Genomic DNA, 16,642 nt, shown 5'->3' on the forward strand with positions numbered 1-16,642 from the left:
TACAATATAAGGCACCTTCATATGTTCTTAAATTTGAGTTGCAGACTGTACGGGTCAACTTCAGAAACAAAACTAGGCAAGACATCACTCCAACCTCATTGGACTGATTGCTAATTATGAAAATTTGGGCACATGTTGTTGTTCAAGCATTTCGTTTTCATTTGGCACCAACAAGAGCTTCAGAAAAGTGATGGAATTCATATGCAATAACAAATAGTACTTGCTGTTTGGTAGTTCAGCATCAGGCATGGATTTCACTTGGCAATAGGCTTACAGCAGTGGTAATTATAATATGAACCCAAATCCAACCTACCAGTTGAACCCGCTGCCATACATGACAAGCCTCTATGGAGACCCGAGAGCTTAAGTACAGGTGTCAGGTTTTTAAAATGATTGTTTTCTTTACAAAAAGGATAAACACATAATTATTTGCACAAAGCATTAGAAAATACTGTGATATTTTATTATTAAAAATGCTGCTGAAAAGTTTATACATATGTGTCCAGCCATATATATCTTCTATCCTTACTTAAGGCAGAACCAAAAAAGAAAAGAAAAATGCAGAAACAATAATAAAAAGAAACCCTGCGTGCCTCTTAAGGTCAAGAAGAAAAGCCTGGGAAAGTTCTTTTTTCTTTCCTTTTATAGTTTTTTTTAAAGTATACTTTGTTGTTATTATTATAGAATCCTATGAAGAGCCTAAAAATTTCCATTTATAAATCATACATCTGTCCAGACGTATTAGATTATTAAAGTGACGTCATTGTCATTGTTTTTAAAAGCTAAAATCATTCACTTACAGAAACGGTTTTACCCAAATGTCACAAGCCTGACACAGTACTGTACATGTTGCTAGCAGAAGACAACTGGAAATACTAAACAAATACCATAATTCACATAACAAACATACCCAACTAAGATGCCATCACATCCCATTCTCTTTAATCCCACAAGTCGTGAAGAACTGTTGTGTCTTAGTGGAGGCAATGCGTCAATTGTGAGAATGGCATAGAATAGGCCCAGCTTTAATTAAGATTACAGTAAAGATCATGGAAGGCAATTGTTTTTTCCCTTCATCCCCATTTAATATTGGGTGACAAACCGAGCTCTAAGCTCATGTAAACCCTCACCAAGAAGCAGAAAGCATATACAAGTTTTCAATTTCCAACAAGACTTCAGTATGGACCACATTAGTCAATTTGCTGGATTGCCAATCCACCTTTTGCGATTCTCAATGTCAGGACCTGCTTTCTTTGCCAGAAACAGTATGGAGCTGCACCTATAACACAGCTAGATGAGAAGATGTCAAAGTAGCTGTAAGATAGTATGTTGCAAGCTGTCTAGTCTAAAGGCAGAAGGCATCTTGTGTCAGATATGATTATCTGGGGATGATAATACAGCGTTGTGCCCTTTTTAACACAGGGAAATAAAAAATACAATATACATCCTGGGAAAGATATGATCATGTGCAGAGCAACTCTGTTCAAATATCTTTGGTTACCAACTTTAACTTCAGTTTTCTAAAGACAAAATATAAACCATTCTTCACTTATTAATAACTCAATTCTACCTTTATAACAGTTGATATTTTTTAAAAACTTTATACAGAGGTGCCAAGTATCTTGTTGGAACAGCTGCCTTTCATACCAAACTCCCCTGTTAACGGGAATAGAGTGAGGAATTAAGAAAAAGGTTTGATGCTTTTGCACAGTAAAATGATCCAGCTTCTTCAAGGCGACTCACCTATTGTACATTTGATATGGTTTTCTTCTAGCTCTCCAGGCCATCCATCCTTTCTGTGGTGCAACAAAAGACTGTGGGCTTGGTTACAAATTACTACTGGGCCAAAAGCTCTTTATAGACTGTTCCGTCCAGATCTTCCCTCATACTTTATTAAACGAACAGTAAATAGAAACTATTTCTTCCCCATCTTCCACTTCATGTGTTTCCCTTGTTCAAAATAGCAGAGCAGTTGTTTCTCAGATCAACCTCTTCTGCAGACTGCTGGTGCAGGCAGAACTAATCTTCCTCAGAAAAAGACTGGCCAGAGAGGCAGGCCTTCTTAATACGCATCAGGGCACTCACAATTTGGAAAGCAACGATTCATGGCATAGCAGATACCCAAAAGAAATAAAAACAAAACAAAAAATATGGACTCATAGCTCAATTTTAACAAGCTTTTTTGTAATTCTTCAAATCTGTTTCTCTGTGTTGCGGTATATGAAGGCTAACACAAAAATAGGAAAGGAAAGGAAAAAAGGATTTATATATTTATATATTTATATATTTTTAGGAAAACAAACCCAACTGTTTCCTATCTATGAACGCCTTAACATGCATGTGTGTAACCTGTAAAAGAAAATCTGGCAGGCCACACAGTCGTCTGTATCCTCGGCATGACATCATGTTCTCCTAGAAATGAAACATTAGGGAGAAAAAAAGAAACCCTCATGTGTTGGTTTACCACTAGTAATTAAGAAGAAAACCCTCCTTTTGGTCTGGGAGGAAACAGAGGTGGTATGATTAATGTTTATACACATAGATCACAACTGAAAGCACAATCTTTCTAAAAGCTCTTTTCAAACTGAAAACACCAATAAAAGCTTCTTCTTTTTAAAACTCACAGCTATGTACATTTTTTTTTACAAAGTTTCTTAAATATAGTTCAGGCTGGCAAGTCATCTCTTTGCACAGAACTATACGTATTTACTGCATAGTCAGTCCTATTTTTTTTTAATAATAAAATCTTATTTCCCCATTCTGGATTACAGCTTCTTATGATGGGTAAAAGCCCATGGTGATGTCTTTTGTATAACAAGGGCCATTCATGGTATGGCACATATAGAACATTTTTTTAAAATTTTATTTATTAAAAAACTGTACAGTCACTGGCTCTGTGTTTCCAGAAGTTTCTGCTTCTGTTTGTTACACTCAATACATATCCTTTCTAAGTGATTCTCTTCAGGCCTCAACTCTTAACTTTCAATCAGAGTGGTTGAGATATTAAAGCAGTATCCTAATAGCAATGTACACATTTCACATTTCACAGGGTTTGAGAAGGTGATCTTTTTTTTTTTAATAGAATATCAGAGTTCCTATGAAAAGGATCTGTAAGAAAATTGTGTCTGCCTTTCTCTCTTTCTCTATATCTTTTTGTTTTGTTTAGACAAGTTGCTTGATGGAGAGTATGATTTATTTTCTTTGCTTTCCCCCCTTTTTTTCCTTATTTTTAATCTTCCGGGTGGCATGGGGTGGGGCGAATAACAGAGCTATACCCTAGTGGTGGAATGTCCATGGGGCAAATTAGTACTGTTTTGTCCTCCGCTGAAAGTGTTGAAAGTATGCAAAGGCTGCATTCCTGTTAATGTGTTTGGAATCATGGTTATGGTGTTGGGCGTCATGAGTGGAATGTCATCTGGAGATCTTCTAAGAGTGAGGGTATAATCAGGTGGACAGGTGAGTCTCAGGGTGTCGTGTGCCTGTAGTGACTCACACTCGTGATCGTGCTCCAGCTGCTTCATCTGCAATGACATTATCTCTTCGTTCTGTATGTGGGCGATATCGTTGGTGGTGTTCCGCTGTGGACTGGGGCGTCTGTGCGTCTCATGACGTCGCTTGTCTTTTTTATAGTACAACGCGGCAAATGCTAATATGTTGAGGAATAACAGAGATGCCCCTACGGCAATGGTAACACTCAGCTCTGTGGAATAATCTCTCTTGTTTTCTATCAGAACACTTGCATCATCTGGAGACGTTTTCTGTGTGTCTTTCGAATGCTTCGGATTGTTGCTCGGTGTCATCAGTGGGCGCTTGGTGGTGAACTTCCCACCAGGAGAACGCCTAGTGACGTAAGGGAATGATGTCATATCAGGAGGCGGCACCTTCGTTGTTGTGGAGACATACTGGAATATTTCATTCAGGTTGTGTAAATGTGGAACAAGTTCTAGCCAGAAAGCAACTTTTGTTGCTCGGTAGTGATCCCGGACTCTGGGTTTCAAGCCAATGTGTAAATAAAGTTGGTCCTTTGGATTATATTTAGACCAGGCTACTTCTTCAAAACGATTGGGTTTCGTATGGATAAACTTTGTATCCTGGGGAACAGGTTGGTTCGGATCCCTGTAAATATACAAACAAAACAATATTACTGTTATGTACTGAAGTTCTCACTCTGGGCCAGCAGGGGGATACTGTAGATAGTTATGCAAATAAGAGATCAAAAGTGACGTTCAGTGATTGGATAGTTTTAGAAAATTGTTACAGTTACATTATACTGGAGCTCTATATAAGCAGGCTTACTGAACCCTTCAGTTCAGGTCTGTTCTGGCCTGTGAATAAACAAGAGCTGTTTGAAGAATCGCTGTGTCGTCTGATATGTTCACCCACAACTTAACAATTACAAAGCAGTCCCAAACCTGGAAAATAATTACATGCTCGGATATACTACTACAAGCTTTAACAATGTTTATTTCAGGATATTGATGCCAGGTTTTGGTTCTTCAAGTTCATATATATAATCAGAGCTAGTTTTCTGTATTATGTTTAGATCAGACTGTTTCTTCAAAAGGGGAGATTTGGACAAACACTATAAACTGGCAAACTGGCTTATATAGGTGCTCTTCTGATTTCACTTCTCACAAACGGGATAGCAAAATTGTGATCTGATTTGTTTTACTCCTAAGCCTTTGTACTGAATTCCCTTCCCAATGCACTTCTAACTAGAACTATGCAGAAAGTACTGCCCCCGCCAGCCTGAACAGGTTCCTCCTTTTCAAATCAGATCCAACCCCATGCTTCTGTTTCTCCCTTATCCTCCAAAAACACTACCACCTCCCACAAGTAATAGGTGTTACCATGGGAAAATGTGGAGAGGGTAAAACGGCAGAGATCACTCCCTTCAAATGCATTATCAGCTGAAAATTACATGCAGAACATCATTCCTTGCTAGGAATTATGAAACTTGACTAAGAATTTCAGAAGGAAAACTACCTTCTGTGAGGCATGTGCAACCAAGGGGAGACCCCATGAAGATTTTTCTTTCCACAATATAAGAAGCTGCCTTATTGTGGGCCAGATCACTGGTCCCTGTGGCTCATATTGCAAATACTGGATACCACTGGTTCTCCAGCAGGAGTCTTTCTCAGCCCTACCTGGAGATACCAGGGATTAAACCTAGGGCCCGAGCTACATCCTTTCCTCCAGAGGAGACTTCTGCCATTTTTTACTCGCCACATACCAACATAGTAAGAGGAGAAGGTGGCATGGAGGGCAAGTGAGTGGCAGGAAATTGTGGTTTTTGAGTGTTCAAGTTATATGCTTAAAAAGTCCCTACAGCTTTTTTCCCTGTTGTTAAATATTAAGTGTGGACACTAGAAAAGTCTGAATAATGTTCTGGATGAGTTGGAAGGGACTCATCCATAGCCATGAACAAACAGCATTACAGAAATGTGGGTAATTGAAATAGTGAAGAAAATCTAAGGGAGCATTTATTTATTTATTTATTTGTGCATTCATATTGTACTTTTTTCTCTCTAAGAAGCTCAAGGTGGTACACATTTAATTCCCACAACATCCCTGTGAGGTAGGTTAGGCTGAGATGCTGTGACTGGCCCAAGGTCACCCATTGAGCTTTGTGACAGAGTGGGGATTTGAACCCTGGTCTGCCAGGTCTTAGTCCAGTACTTTAACCACTACACCACATGGGCTCTTGCAAGTTCTGCTAACAGCCTAATCAGTGGCAAAGACAGCTGGGAGAATACAGCAGGTTCCCAGTGTTTTGCTGCACATGCCCAGTGCATATCAAGGAACTGCAAACACAGGAAGGCATGCTGCAGTGAGCAATCTCTGTTTCACCCAGATAGCCATTGCTGTCAGCTTTGATCATCAGTTGCACCAGGGGGAAGGGAAAGCACTGCCTGCTCACCCATGGGCAATCAATGCCCATTTCTTGCCAGTAGCCTTTTTATGCATACAGAAGGAAAGGTCCATGGGTGGAAATCTGTTTCCACACCAAGAGATCGTCTTGTTGCATCAGAGTGATTATCATTACTCTGATTATTAGGCATCCTTATTAGACACTGCAACAAAGGACTCACATTGCTTTCAAAACAGAAATGGTGGGGGGATAATATTTATGAGATACGGAGCCTTGCTTCATGCTTCAACAGCAGTTATGTATTCTTTCCCCGAAATAAGACAAATATGTGAATATCTTTGTTGCACTGCAATGGCTGAGCTCAGCATTCTGTCTTTTGTTACAAGCTACGTTTTTTCCTCAGGTTCTGTTTGACGAATTAGTGCTTTTTCAATATTGCTCCAGAGTGCAGAATGCATTACACCAAGGTTTCTCATTTTTATTTCCAAACATGTTACATTCATTTATTTTAGAAACGAGCATTACAGTATTGCTTTTCGCAGAATGCTACAACTTTTCAAAATATATTCAAAATATCCATAAGCACAATTAAATGCTCCAAAGGTTCCTTCATTGTTCAAACAGAGCTGCTGGTTATTACAGCAGGCAAAAGTATTATTTAAGCTTAATAATATCCTTCTGTTCCTTTGACAGAATTAGCCTTTCATTATTACTATTTTTAACGAAAGGGAAATTCTCTTGCCATTCAATGCAGCATTAAAACTTCTGAATAGCCCAATGTGGGGAGAACATTAGCTTATATAATTTATGAATTTTGCATATTGTGTGCTTAGTTCTAAGGAAATAATTTGATACTGCATTATTATTTTTAATATTATTAGCAAACCTTATGTTGCAATATCCATGTTTAAAACACTATTGTTGCCATTCTGCAGGACTTCAACATCTTCGGCAAAACCTATTAATTTTGTTTGTAAAGAATGCCACAGTATTAGTTGTTTTACAAATAAGGGAAGGGAAGGGAAGGGAAGGGAAGGGAAGAGCTGGTAAATCCTGAAGAGTAAGCAGTGGGATAATATGATCCCAATTCAGCTAAGGTAGACTTCACTTCACTTCAAAGTAGACTTGCTAGATCAGGAGCTGCACAGAACCAGCTGTAGACCCAAATAACTATGATTTTGACAATATGGTACTTGACCAGGAACTCATGTCAAAACATGAGATGCCAATATTCACTAGAGTCCAAAAATGATGACGACAACGCATTTTGCATCTTGAAAGGTATGCTGGTTGTTTAAACCATTAATCTATGTACTACAATACCAATCCCACCTCTCAAATGATAATACTGTCAAAACCTGCTTTAATTCATTTTGATGCTCATATTCTGCAGAAGCTAAGACCTAAGAAGCTGGAGTTTGTTGATTCTTATTCCACCTGAAATTTGAAATGAAATGGAGAGATAAAATGTGCTCCTAAGGTACAGGATGGGGCGAAGTGCCATCCTCAAGTACCATCCTCAATTTTTACTTTTTTCTGACAAGTATACCCCCATGTAAGGGATGCCGTCTTAAGAAATGCATCAAATTAAATAGCTTGCAGTGTATTTCTGGTGGTTATAGTTCAGTATCATCCATGTGGAAAAATATTCAAGCAATCTTGGGAGAGTAACAGGAAAATGTAGCCTTCTGGTAAGGGGGGGGGGGTATGTTTCTATAATATAGAAACGTTACAAAAGTTTGATATCACTTAGCTCGGAATGTGAGCTTTTGCAGCTAGTAATCCTTGGCTGCATTAGAAGTCAAATGCTATTCCCCCCCCCAAATTCTTCTCTGGTTCAAAATGTCAGCAAGATTCAGTACATGTACAACATTTCTTTAAAATTAACTGCCTGCTCTCACTACAGCTTTTGTTGATTGCCATGGAACTGTGCATTAGTATGCAAAGGCTTCCTTTAATGTTTAATCCCTGTTTTTGCAGAATGCTGTGAAGTTTGTACTACATGACCTGCTGCATACTAGAAGCTGCCCTTTACTAAGTCAGACTAAGTTTGTTAAGCTAGCACAGTACTGTCTACACTAAACTTGAAGCAACTTTCCAGCACCATGGACAGAGGTCTTTTCCAACTCTAACTAGAGTACTCAGGGATTGTACCTGGAGCCATCTCCATACAAAGCAAGTACAGTCATACCTTGGGTTACAAACACTGTGGGTTGCGAGTTTTCAGGTTGCAGACCGGGCCAAACCCAGAAGTACCAAAACGGGTTATTTCCAGGTTTCGGTGTTCGCACATGCGCAGAAGCACCGAATTGCATCACACGTGTGCGCAGACACAGCGCCGTGGGTTGCGAACGTGCCTTCCACACTGATCACGTTCGCAACCCGAAGGTATGACTGTACTCTATCACTGGGAAACAGCCCCTCTCGGACCATCCAAACAAATAGGCTCGAATGTGGGGTATATCTTCTGTGTTTGAGCTGATTCTTTTATCATTTCCTATGCTTGTTTCCTCTGCAGATCTAAAGTGAATGCCTTTGTACTTTTGGCTGTGTATATCGGTGGGAGACTTCTCAAGCAGTTCTCCACTACAGACACATGGGAAGCTGTCAAGTTATACTGAGTCAGATGACTGGAGCATCTAGCTCAGTATTATATTCACTGACTGTTAATGGCTGCCCAGTTTCCAGCTCTGAGACCTTTTGCATGCTATGCAGATGCTCTACCAATGAGGTATATGATGATAATGTGTGTGCATGCACTTGCCAATGGTACAAGTGGGAAGGAAACTCTTGGAAAGAAGAGTAGTGGTACGCCTCCTATGAGAAAGCTTGCAATTACCAATTTGCTTCCAAACAGAAGCAAAAGGAGTTAACCCATCATGTACAAAGCCATCTGAGATTTAGTGATGAGGGTAGCACATCAAAGTGTATGCCGCAAACATTTATACAGTGCCTTCTCTGCTCACTTAATGGCATTTTAAACAGTACTGTTTGGAGGGAATTGCACGCAAGCATTTCAGTCTCATTTCTGTGAGCACACTGAAGAATAAAGCTGGCGGAACTGGAAATACCGCATCAGTAAATAGCTGCTTTTGATTCCTAATGTTCTCCCGCTTTCAACAGCCACTACCCTTTGTCACATTTCATATGCTAGCTCCAGTTACAGGCTGGAACACAAAATGCCTTTTGCTGTCATGTCTTTTGACACTTAGTGGTTTTGCAGCATTGCCCTCTCCTCAAAACCTAGTTCTTGTAGTGGGCCCATCAAATAGTGTGCAGTTTGTAAGCATAGGAGGTCTGAGGTCTGTGCCAATTAGAGGAATAGTGCAGAACCTCCAAATGATGCACTAAGTATTAATTGTACAGTAAGATTTTGGATGTTGCTTCCTTATTTAGGAATTGAAAACATGTCAGATTTTGTGTGTGTGTGTGTGTGTGTACAACATGAGGGGCTAGGTATTCCTGATTTTACTGGGAGGCTAGTCAGCTACACCAGTTATTTCTTACAAACATAAACAGTACAAATATATATTGAGTCCCCGTGGAATACTTGCTTAAACATTCCAGGCTGCAAGCTCATTAAGTTTTCAAGACTCTGCTTGAGAGAAAGTGGCCATATTTCAGTCTCATAGCAGACAATGACCACTATGTTAGAGACAGCACACCAGAGAAAGCTAAATATACTATGGGGGGGGGGGAAACAACAGGAACTATGATGAGGAAGGGATCCTTTCAATACTAGGAGCACAACTTCCAGTACAGCTAAAGAGATACATGTACAGGAACAGACTTCTGCACACATATTCTGTATATGGAAATATGCACTCGATTCAACCGGTATGCTGTTCTTATCTGACACCCCTAAAACGGCTGTACTAGCAGTAGTGATGGTCAAAAGTTGATTGGTGCTATCACTCATTATCTGACCCTGAGAATTGCAAATGCAGGGCCCTCCAATTGGTGTGCAGTCAGATCAATGCTGGCTATGCCCGCGGACTGTCTCGCCAGAGTGGTGCATGCTCTGGTTATCTCTCGCTTGGACTACCGCAATGCGCTCTATGTGGGGCTGCCTTTGAAGGTGACCCGGAAACTACAACTAATCCAGAATGCTGCAGCTAGACTGGTGACTGGGAGCGGCCGCCGAGACCATATAACACTGATCTTGAAAGACCTACACTGGCTCCCAGTACGTTTCCGAGCACAATTCAAAGTGTTGGTGCTGACCTTTAAAGCCCTAAATGGCCTCGGTCCAGTATACCTGAAGGAGCATCTCCACCTCCATCGTTCTGCCTGGACACTGAGGTCCAGTGCCAAGGGCCTTCTGGCGGTTCCCTCGCTGCGAGAAGCCAAGTTACAGGGAACCAGGCAGAGGGCCTTCTCGGTAGTGGCGCCCACCCTGTGGAACGCCCTCCCACCAGATGTCAAAGAGAAAAATAACTACCAAACTTTTAGAAGACGCCTAAAGGCAGCCCTGTTTAGGGAAGCTTTTAATGTTTAATAGGTTATTGTATTTTACTGTTTTGTTGGAAGCCGCCCAGAGTGGCTGGGGAAACCCAGCCAGATGGGCGGGGTATACATAATAAATTATTATTATTATTACTGTGAACTTCCTCCTTCAGGGACAGTGTGATCCCATCCCGGGCACACAACATACTGACTTCTGAGATCCAGGAAGCACTCACCCGCTAGGATTCAGACAGTTGATTAGCCCTCATCTAGCCCATTACTGCATTCAGACCCATTCCCAATTCAGATGTTACAGAGAAATTGAGTTGGATATCATCAGCTGACAGGACTTGCTGGTGTGTGTGGCTGAGGCTGTGGGGCTGGAGGCTGATCCAGGGGAAAGGGAGAGTGATATATGGAGTTTTGTGCCTGCTGTGAAGCTGGAGTCAAGGCTGCAGGAAGGAGAAGAGTCTGTGTGGTTGGATATTATGAGGGAGGAGGTGCAGGATGTGGGGCTGGAGCTGGGACCAGAGGAAGGGCAGAATGAACTAAGAGCAGAGGAAGAAGCAGAGGAAGAGAGAGTGGGGCAGTAGAATCTGCTCCATTACCTTCCTCATTGTACTCCAGAACCAGGATGGGCTTGGAGAGACAGGCACAGTGATGCAAGAAATTGCAGGTTGTTTGTGCGCCCACATCAAATGAGGGTGGAAGCGTGGCCATGCCATTGCTCCAGCAGTCCAGCTGAGAGCACAAGCCTGGGGAAGGGATGCCATCTACTTAGTCATGTTCATGTTCTGAGCTACCATAAAGTATGTGGTTTCTCAATAAAGAATCTAAACTATCAACCATTTGTCCTCCCTGGGCTGGGCATGCTCAGGGCATCAGCATACTTATGATATCTGGTTCCAAAACTCCTAATAATAACTCCCAACAATGTAATCTAGATGTTAAAATAGGTCTGAAAACAATATAGTGCCCTGCAGCAACCAACAGCTGAAATGTTTCTGGGGGCCAAGAAGCACTTATCCAATGCTACCTTCTGGAACCATTCCTGGAGAGAAGACTGGAACCACTGCAGAACAGTGCCCCAAATATTCATCTCCTGTAGAGTGGTCTAAGAGGATGGTATTAAAAGCTGGTGATGAGTTATAGTAAGACCAACAGGTTTGCATTCACACACCCTCTCCTGACAGAGGTGACTATGGCAGTTTCAGTCCCCAAACTAGTTATGAACCCAGAGTGGAATGGGTCTAGATCAGTGTTTCCCAAACTTGGGTCTCCAGCTGTTTTTGGACTACAATTCCCATCATCCCTGACCCCTAGCTGTGGATGATGGGAGCTGTAGTCCAAAAACAGCTGGAGACCCAAGTTTGGGAAACACTGGTCTAGATATTCAGTCTCCTTTAGGAGTGCCTGCAGTGGTGTTGCCACTTGTATCTGCCTCTCATGTACCTTGCCCCCAAAGAGAGTATTTGTGACAAGGCAGTAGTTGTTAATTACCATGGGGTATAGGTTAGGCTTTTTCAGAAGTGGCACACTATCCTCTCCTTCAATTCTACATTTGGTGTTATCAGTGCAGGGTGCTGGGAAAATCTCTTTTAAGGAACTAGACTGCAGTGTGTTCAGTGAGCACAAGTTAAACTGGAGTTTTGCATATCTTCATCTTTGCTTGTGAATGGTGTAGAACTGTGACCATCATTTTTGTAAGAAAATGTATTTTTTTAAATACAGATAGTTTGGTTTTTAGTAAAAAAAAAGAAAAGAACACAAAATATACAGTGCAACTGTGGAACACCATCTTTAGATTCTATTCATTCTCTCTTATTGATTCCATATTTTGTGATTTTCTCCAATGACTATGATATTATTATGAGTACTAAAAGGTTAGCAAAACTGAAAATACTTCACTTTTCAACAGAACAGGTGGGATTTCAAGGTCACACAGTTCCAAATGCTTATTGTGAATTTAGAGCAAATCCAAATAGGGAATATTTGTTATAGCCAGTCTCATTTCGACTTAGTAATCATATTAACAGTTGGGTGCATGGTAAAATGATTAATGGCCCTTCCTAAAGATTTTTGCTGTCTTTAGGAAGTATGGTATAAATCCAGACCCAGGAGAGTGTACAATTTTATGTACACCCTGCTGAAATTAGCTCTTGAGCAGGCGGCCTGTGCAAAACTGCTTGAAATTATGAGTAATACTGACAGATGGGATCATGAGGGAGCTTTTGTAATCCTTAGATAAATGCTGAAGCCTAACTTGTTAACACCCTGCAGGAATAATAATAACAGTAATATAAATAATAAGCAGATACAGAAGGTTGTGACATCCTGGGAATTGTTCTCTATATATTTCAAACACCTACATGTTTGATTCTACAAGCACTGTTTATTAACAATAAAACATCATTATTGTTGGGAAGAGAGGAACCCAGTTTAAGCAATATCTGTTAAAAAAACTAAATATGAGAGGTGATTGGGCAACCTATAAAGAGCTGCTAACAGAAGTGGAAGATCAATTAAAATTGAAAAAGGTCGAAGACACCAGAGAGCTATTAAAATACTGGTTACAGTATAATCAATTAAATGATATCTTCAAATTGGATAAATAGAAGGGTTTTGGTAAAGAGATATCAAGGTTTGAAAAAGATCTGTTGCAAAATAATGTGAAATTACTTTTGAAAATGTATCAATTAGTTTTAGAATGGTTTACTAAAGATGGAGAAGTTAAATCTGTAATAATACACTGGGCAAGAGATTTTGGTTATAATACACAGTTTTCATCAGGGGAAAAGCTATGGAAAGAGGATTTGAAATTTACAGCTTGCTGTTCGCTGAAAGAAAATTATATGAAAATGATGTACTATTGGTATTTGACACCTAGTAAAATAGCGAAAATGTATAGAACCAGTTCAAATGTGTGCTGGAAATGTAAAAGGAAAGAAGGTACCCTTTATCATATGTGGTGGCCATGTGGGGTTTTAACAACATTCTGGGATATATAATGAACTGAAAAAAATGTTTAAGATAACCTTTGTTAAAAAAACCAGAGGCTTTTATGTTAGGAATTATAGGTGCGGAACTACCAAAAGAAAATAAAAGACTGTTTTTGTATGCAACGACAGCAGCAAAGATGCTCTTAGCCCAGAGATGGAAAGAAGAAAAAGTACCAACCAGAGAAGAGTGGCAGACCAAGCTCATGGAATATGGCAAAATGGCAAAATGGCAAGACTGATGAGAAAGATCAGAAAGCAGGAAGACCAAATATTTGCGAAAGACTGGAATATCTGAGAGACCACTGTAAACAGTTGAAATCATTGGCAGGAATACTATGACACTTGTAAAATAACATAAACTTTAGATGCACGAATAAAATTTAGAAACGGAACGCATGAAAGGAAGGAGGGAGTTCAGAAGGTTTGAGAGAACCTTTTTTTATATAAAAATAAATACTGGTAAATTGTTATGTTTGTTGTGTACAATCTCTATTTAAAATTAATTTTATTTTATTAAAAAAACAAAAACACTCAAGTCTCTTGTCTCCTGACCTGTTTAGCCTTTCCAGCACAGAGACATTTCCCACTTTCGAAGAAACCTTTAAGTTTAATTCCTCCATGCAATTCCATGGGAATGGCCCCATTGGACTGAACAGATATGGGTAAAAATTGGGTGAGATCCAATTGTAGCATGAACAGGCATTAGCTCACACAACACGGCTCCCCCTCCCCTCTGAAGCAGTTGTGTGTGTGTGTGTGTGTGTGTGTGTGTGTGGCTAGAAGGAGAAGAAGAGAAACTGAAAGTCCAGATGCACAAATGTTCATCATTGGTTGAACAGTTCACTCATTCCCTACTTGATCTCACCGTCATAGTGTACACGGATGACATACAGCAATGCTTATCTGCAGTCAAAGTTATGAGCAGCAATTTAATTACATTCTAATCTTCAGAAAGGATAATGTCATTGCACCAAGCATCGACCATGGCAAATATCAATTGGAAAGGAAATCTGAAAGAGCATTGTTTGCCCCATTCAGACTTTGACACCACACTCCCTTTATGCGGGGCTCTATCATGATGCAAATTCCATTCAAAAGCCTTGATGGAGAAGACCTCTTCTGGGTTGGACAGTTTTGGTCTCTCCTGGGTGGCCTGCAGAGGGGGTGTTCTTATCATGGCTTTCAAGAGGTGACAATTTAGTTTAGGATTTGGGGCTCCCCTATGCAATTCCAGAGAAAGCAGTGGCAGTCCACTCACAATTCAGAGAAGGACGTATTTGCTCCCAGTTTCTTTGATTTATACAATTAATTGCTTGGGTTTGGGGCGGGGGTAGTGACTGCAGAAAATACATCACACAATGTGATCCTGGCTTTCTTAAGTACTAAAAGATCTGCTTACTCCTGAAATGTGTCAGGAGGATGCTACACATTTCTTTGAATTCTCCGATATTGCTGCATACTGTTCTCTGCACTGCAGTCAAGCTGCAGTTCTAAAAGCCCAGTTCTGCCATTAAATGTTCATTGGAAAGATTTATGGGCCTTTAGTGTGCCACAAGGACATTTATTTTAATTCAATACCGAGGCAAGAAAAAAGAGGAGGGGGGGAAGCAAATTTCAAAAGCAAAAATCAGAACAACAAACTCTGCTTGCTTTTTGGAGGGGAAAACGTTGCAACATTCCTTAAGGAATGGTACTTCCTCAGCTTCCTTAATGAGCATCTTACGTCCACCTTCACTGTTATGTTTCCTTATTTGCCTTTGCAAAACATATACAAGAAATTTCTTCTTTGTCTTAAGGGGCTACACATTAATATAATTCATTGGATGAGGAAAGGAAACACTGTTCTTTCGAGAGATCTCTTTTCCCCATGTTCCCTTGATATCTTTTGAAAGGCAACTAGGTAATTCTGTGGAGGAGGCACAATGGGCTTGTTTGATCTATACCATACTTTCCTTTTTCTTCAGTGTATTTTATAACCTTAACCTGAGGACTATGGCTTTCAAGAACATTCATGCCTTAATAACGGCATTGTTTTTATGTGAAACTGCAATGCATCATTTTTCACACCAGGTAGTGAGAGAACGCAATGGAGAGAAAGAACTGTTTCCAACAGACAAAAAAAGGGTTTTGTTTTTTTAGGAAACTAAACAATCATTACTTATGAAGCAAAGGTGGATTATCTAGGAGGCTTTGCACAGTGCAGAGTTTGTACTGGGAGCACTAGTGCAGTGCCTGAGGGAAGCAATGTGCCCAGCATTCCTATAGTGCCTGTGAAATGTCTCAGCAAGTATCTTGCGAAAAGTCACAATGTATGAGAGCTTGTTTGCCCTTTCTGCTCTGTTCATGGCTTGGCCTCTCCTCTGTCACAAGAAACTAGGGCCCTGTGGGACTTGACATCTTTCTGCAGGGCCTGAAAGACAGAGCTGTTCCACCAGGCCTTTGGCCAAGGCACAGTGTGACCCTCTCCTATGGTAATCCTCATAGAACTCTAGCCCAATTGTTGCCATTAATTTGATTCTGAATTGATTTTAGAATGTATTTCTATTAATTGATTGTGATTTTATGTAAACTGTGTTACTTTTACTGTTGTTAGCCACTCTGAGCCCGGCTTCGGCTGGGGAGGGCGGGATAGAAATAAAATATTATTATTATTATTATTATTATTATTATTATTATTATTATTATTATTACTACTACTACTACTACTACTACTACTACTACTACAGTGAACACACCCTCTTAAACATGCCCACATTTCATTGCATGCCAGGACTGGACACCCACCCTCCTTTCTGAATAGAGAAGAGGTGCAAAGATGTTTTCTTCATGAGTGATGTGGTGTTGGCTAATGTGGGTGACTTTTCTCTCTTGGTTGAGGGGAGAGGCATGCCCAAACCATTTTGGTTTCCTGTCTTTTTCTGTTCTTTTAGATGTAACAGCTACTTTGTGCTATAACACACATTCCCACAAAAAGCTGTTTTGTGCTATGCCATGCTCCACAGCAGATATTTTGTGTTATGCCACATCCCCGCAACACTTTCTGAAAATTCCAAATATGCCCATTGGATCAAAAGAGAAGGGCATATCTACACTACAAACACACACACACACACACACACACACATACAAACTTGTGCTTTGTTTACTCACAACAGAATTACTGAGAATCCACTTTAAAACTTTACCATTTCCCTGCCAAAGAGCTATGGTTTACCTACAGCTTCCTTAAAAGGAATGATGATTAAAGCTGGTTTAGAGTCCTTTATATCAGCAAGTGCCTCTGTATGGTGAGTGACTCTGTCTTTCTGAATCTCATTTATGATTC

The 16,642-nt window shown here is 40.3% G+C and overlaps 1 protein-coding gene across 4 annotated transcripts in view; it reads right to left on the reverse strand.

The window, feature by feature from the left end:
- Positions 1-441: 441 nt before the first annotated feature.
- Positions 442-16,642, reverse strand: part of NLGN4X (neuroligin 4 X-linked) — a 154,979-nt gene continuing 138,778 nt past the window's right edge. For all 4 annotated transcript variants that reach the window (XM_083612125.1, XM_083612127.1, XM_083612124.1 and 1 more), the window contains one exon: positions 442-4,116. In XM_083612125.1, coding sequence (XP_083468251.1) covers positions 3,270-4,116 — 847 coding nt within the window. In that variant the 3' untranslated portion in view covers positions 442-3,269. The remainder of the gene's footprint in view (positions 4,117-16,642) is intronic.

Source organism: Podarcis filfolensis, assembly GCF_964270895.1.
Source record: "Podarcis filfolensis genome assembly, chromosome: 4".
Lineage (NCBI taxonomy): Eukaryota > Metazoa > Chordata > Lepidosauria > Squamata > Lacertidae > Podarcis > Podarcis filfolensis.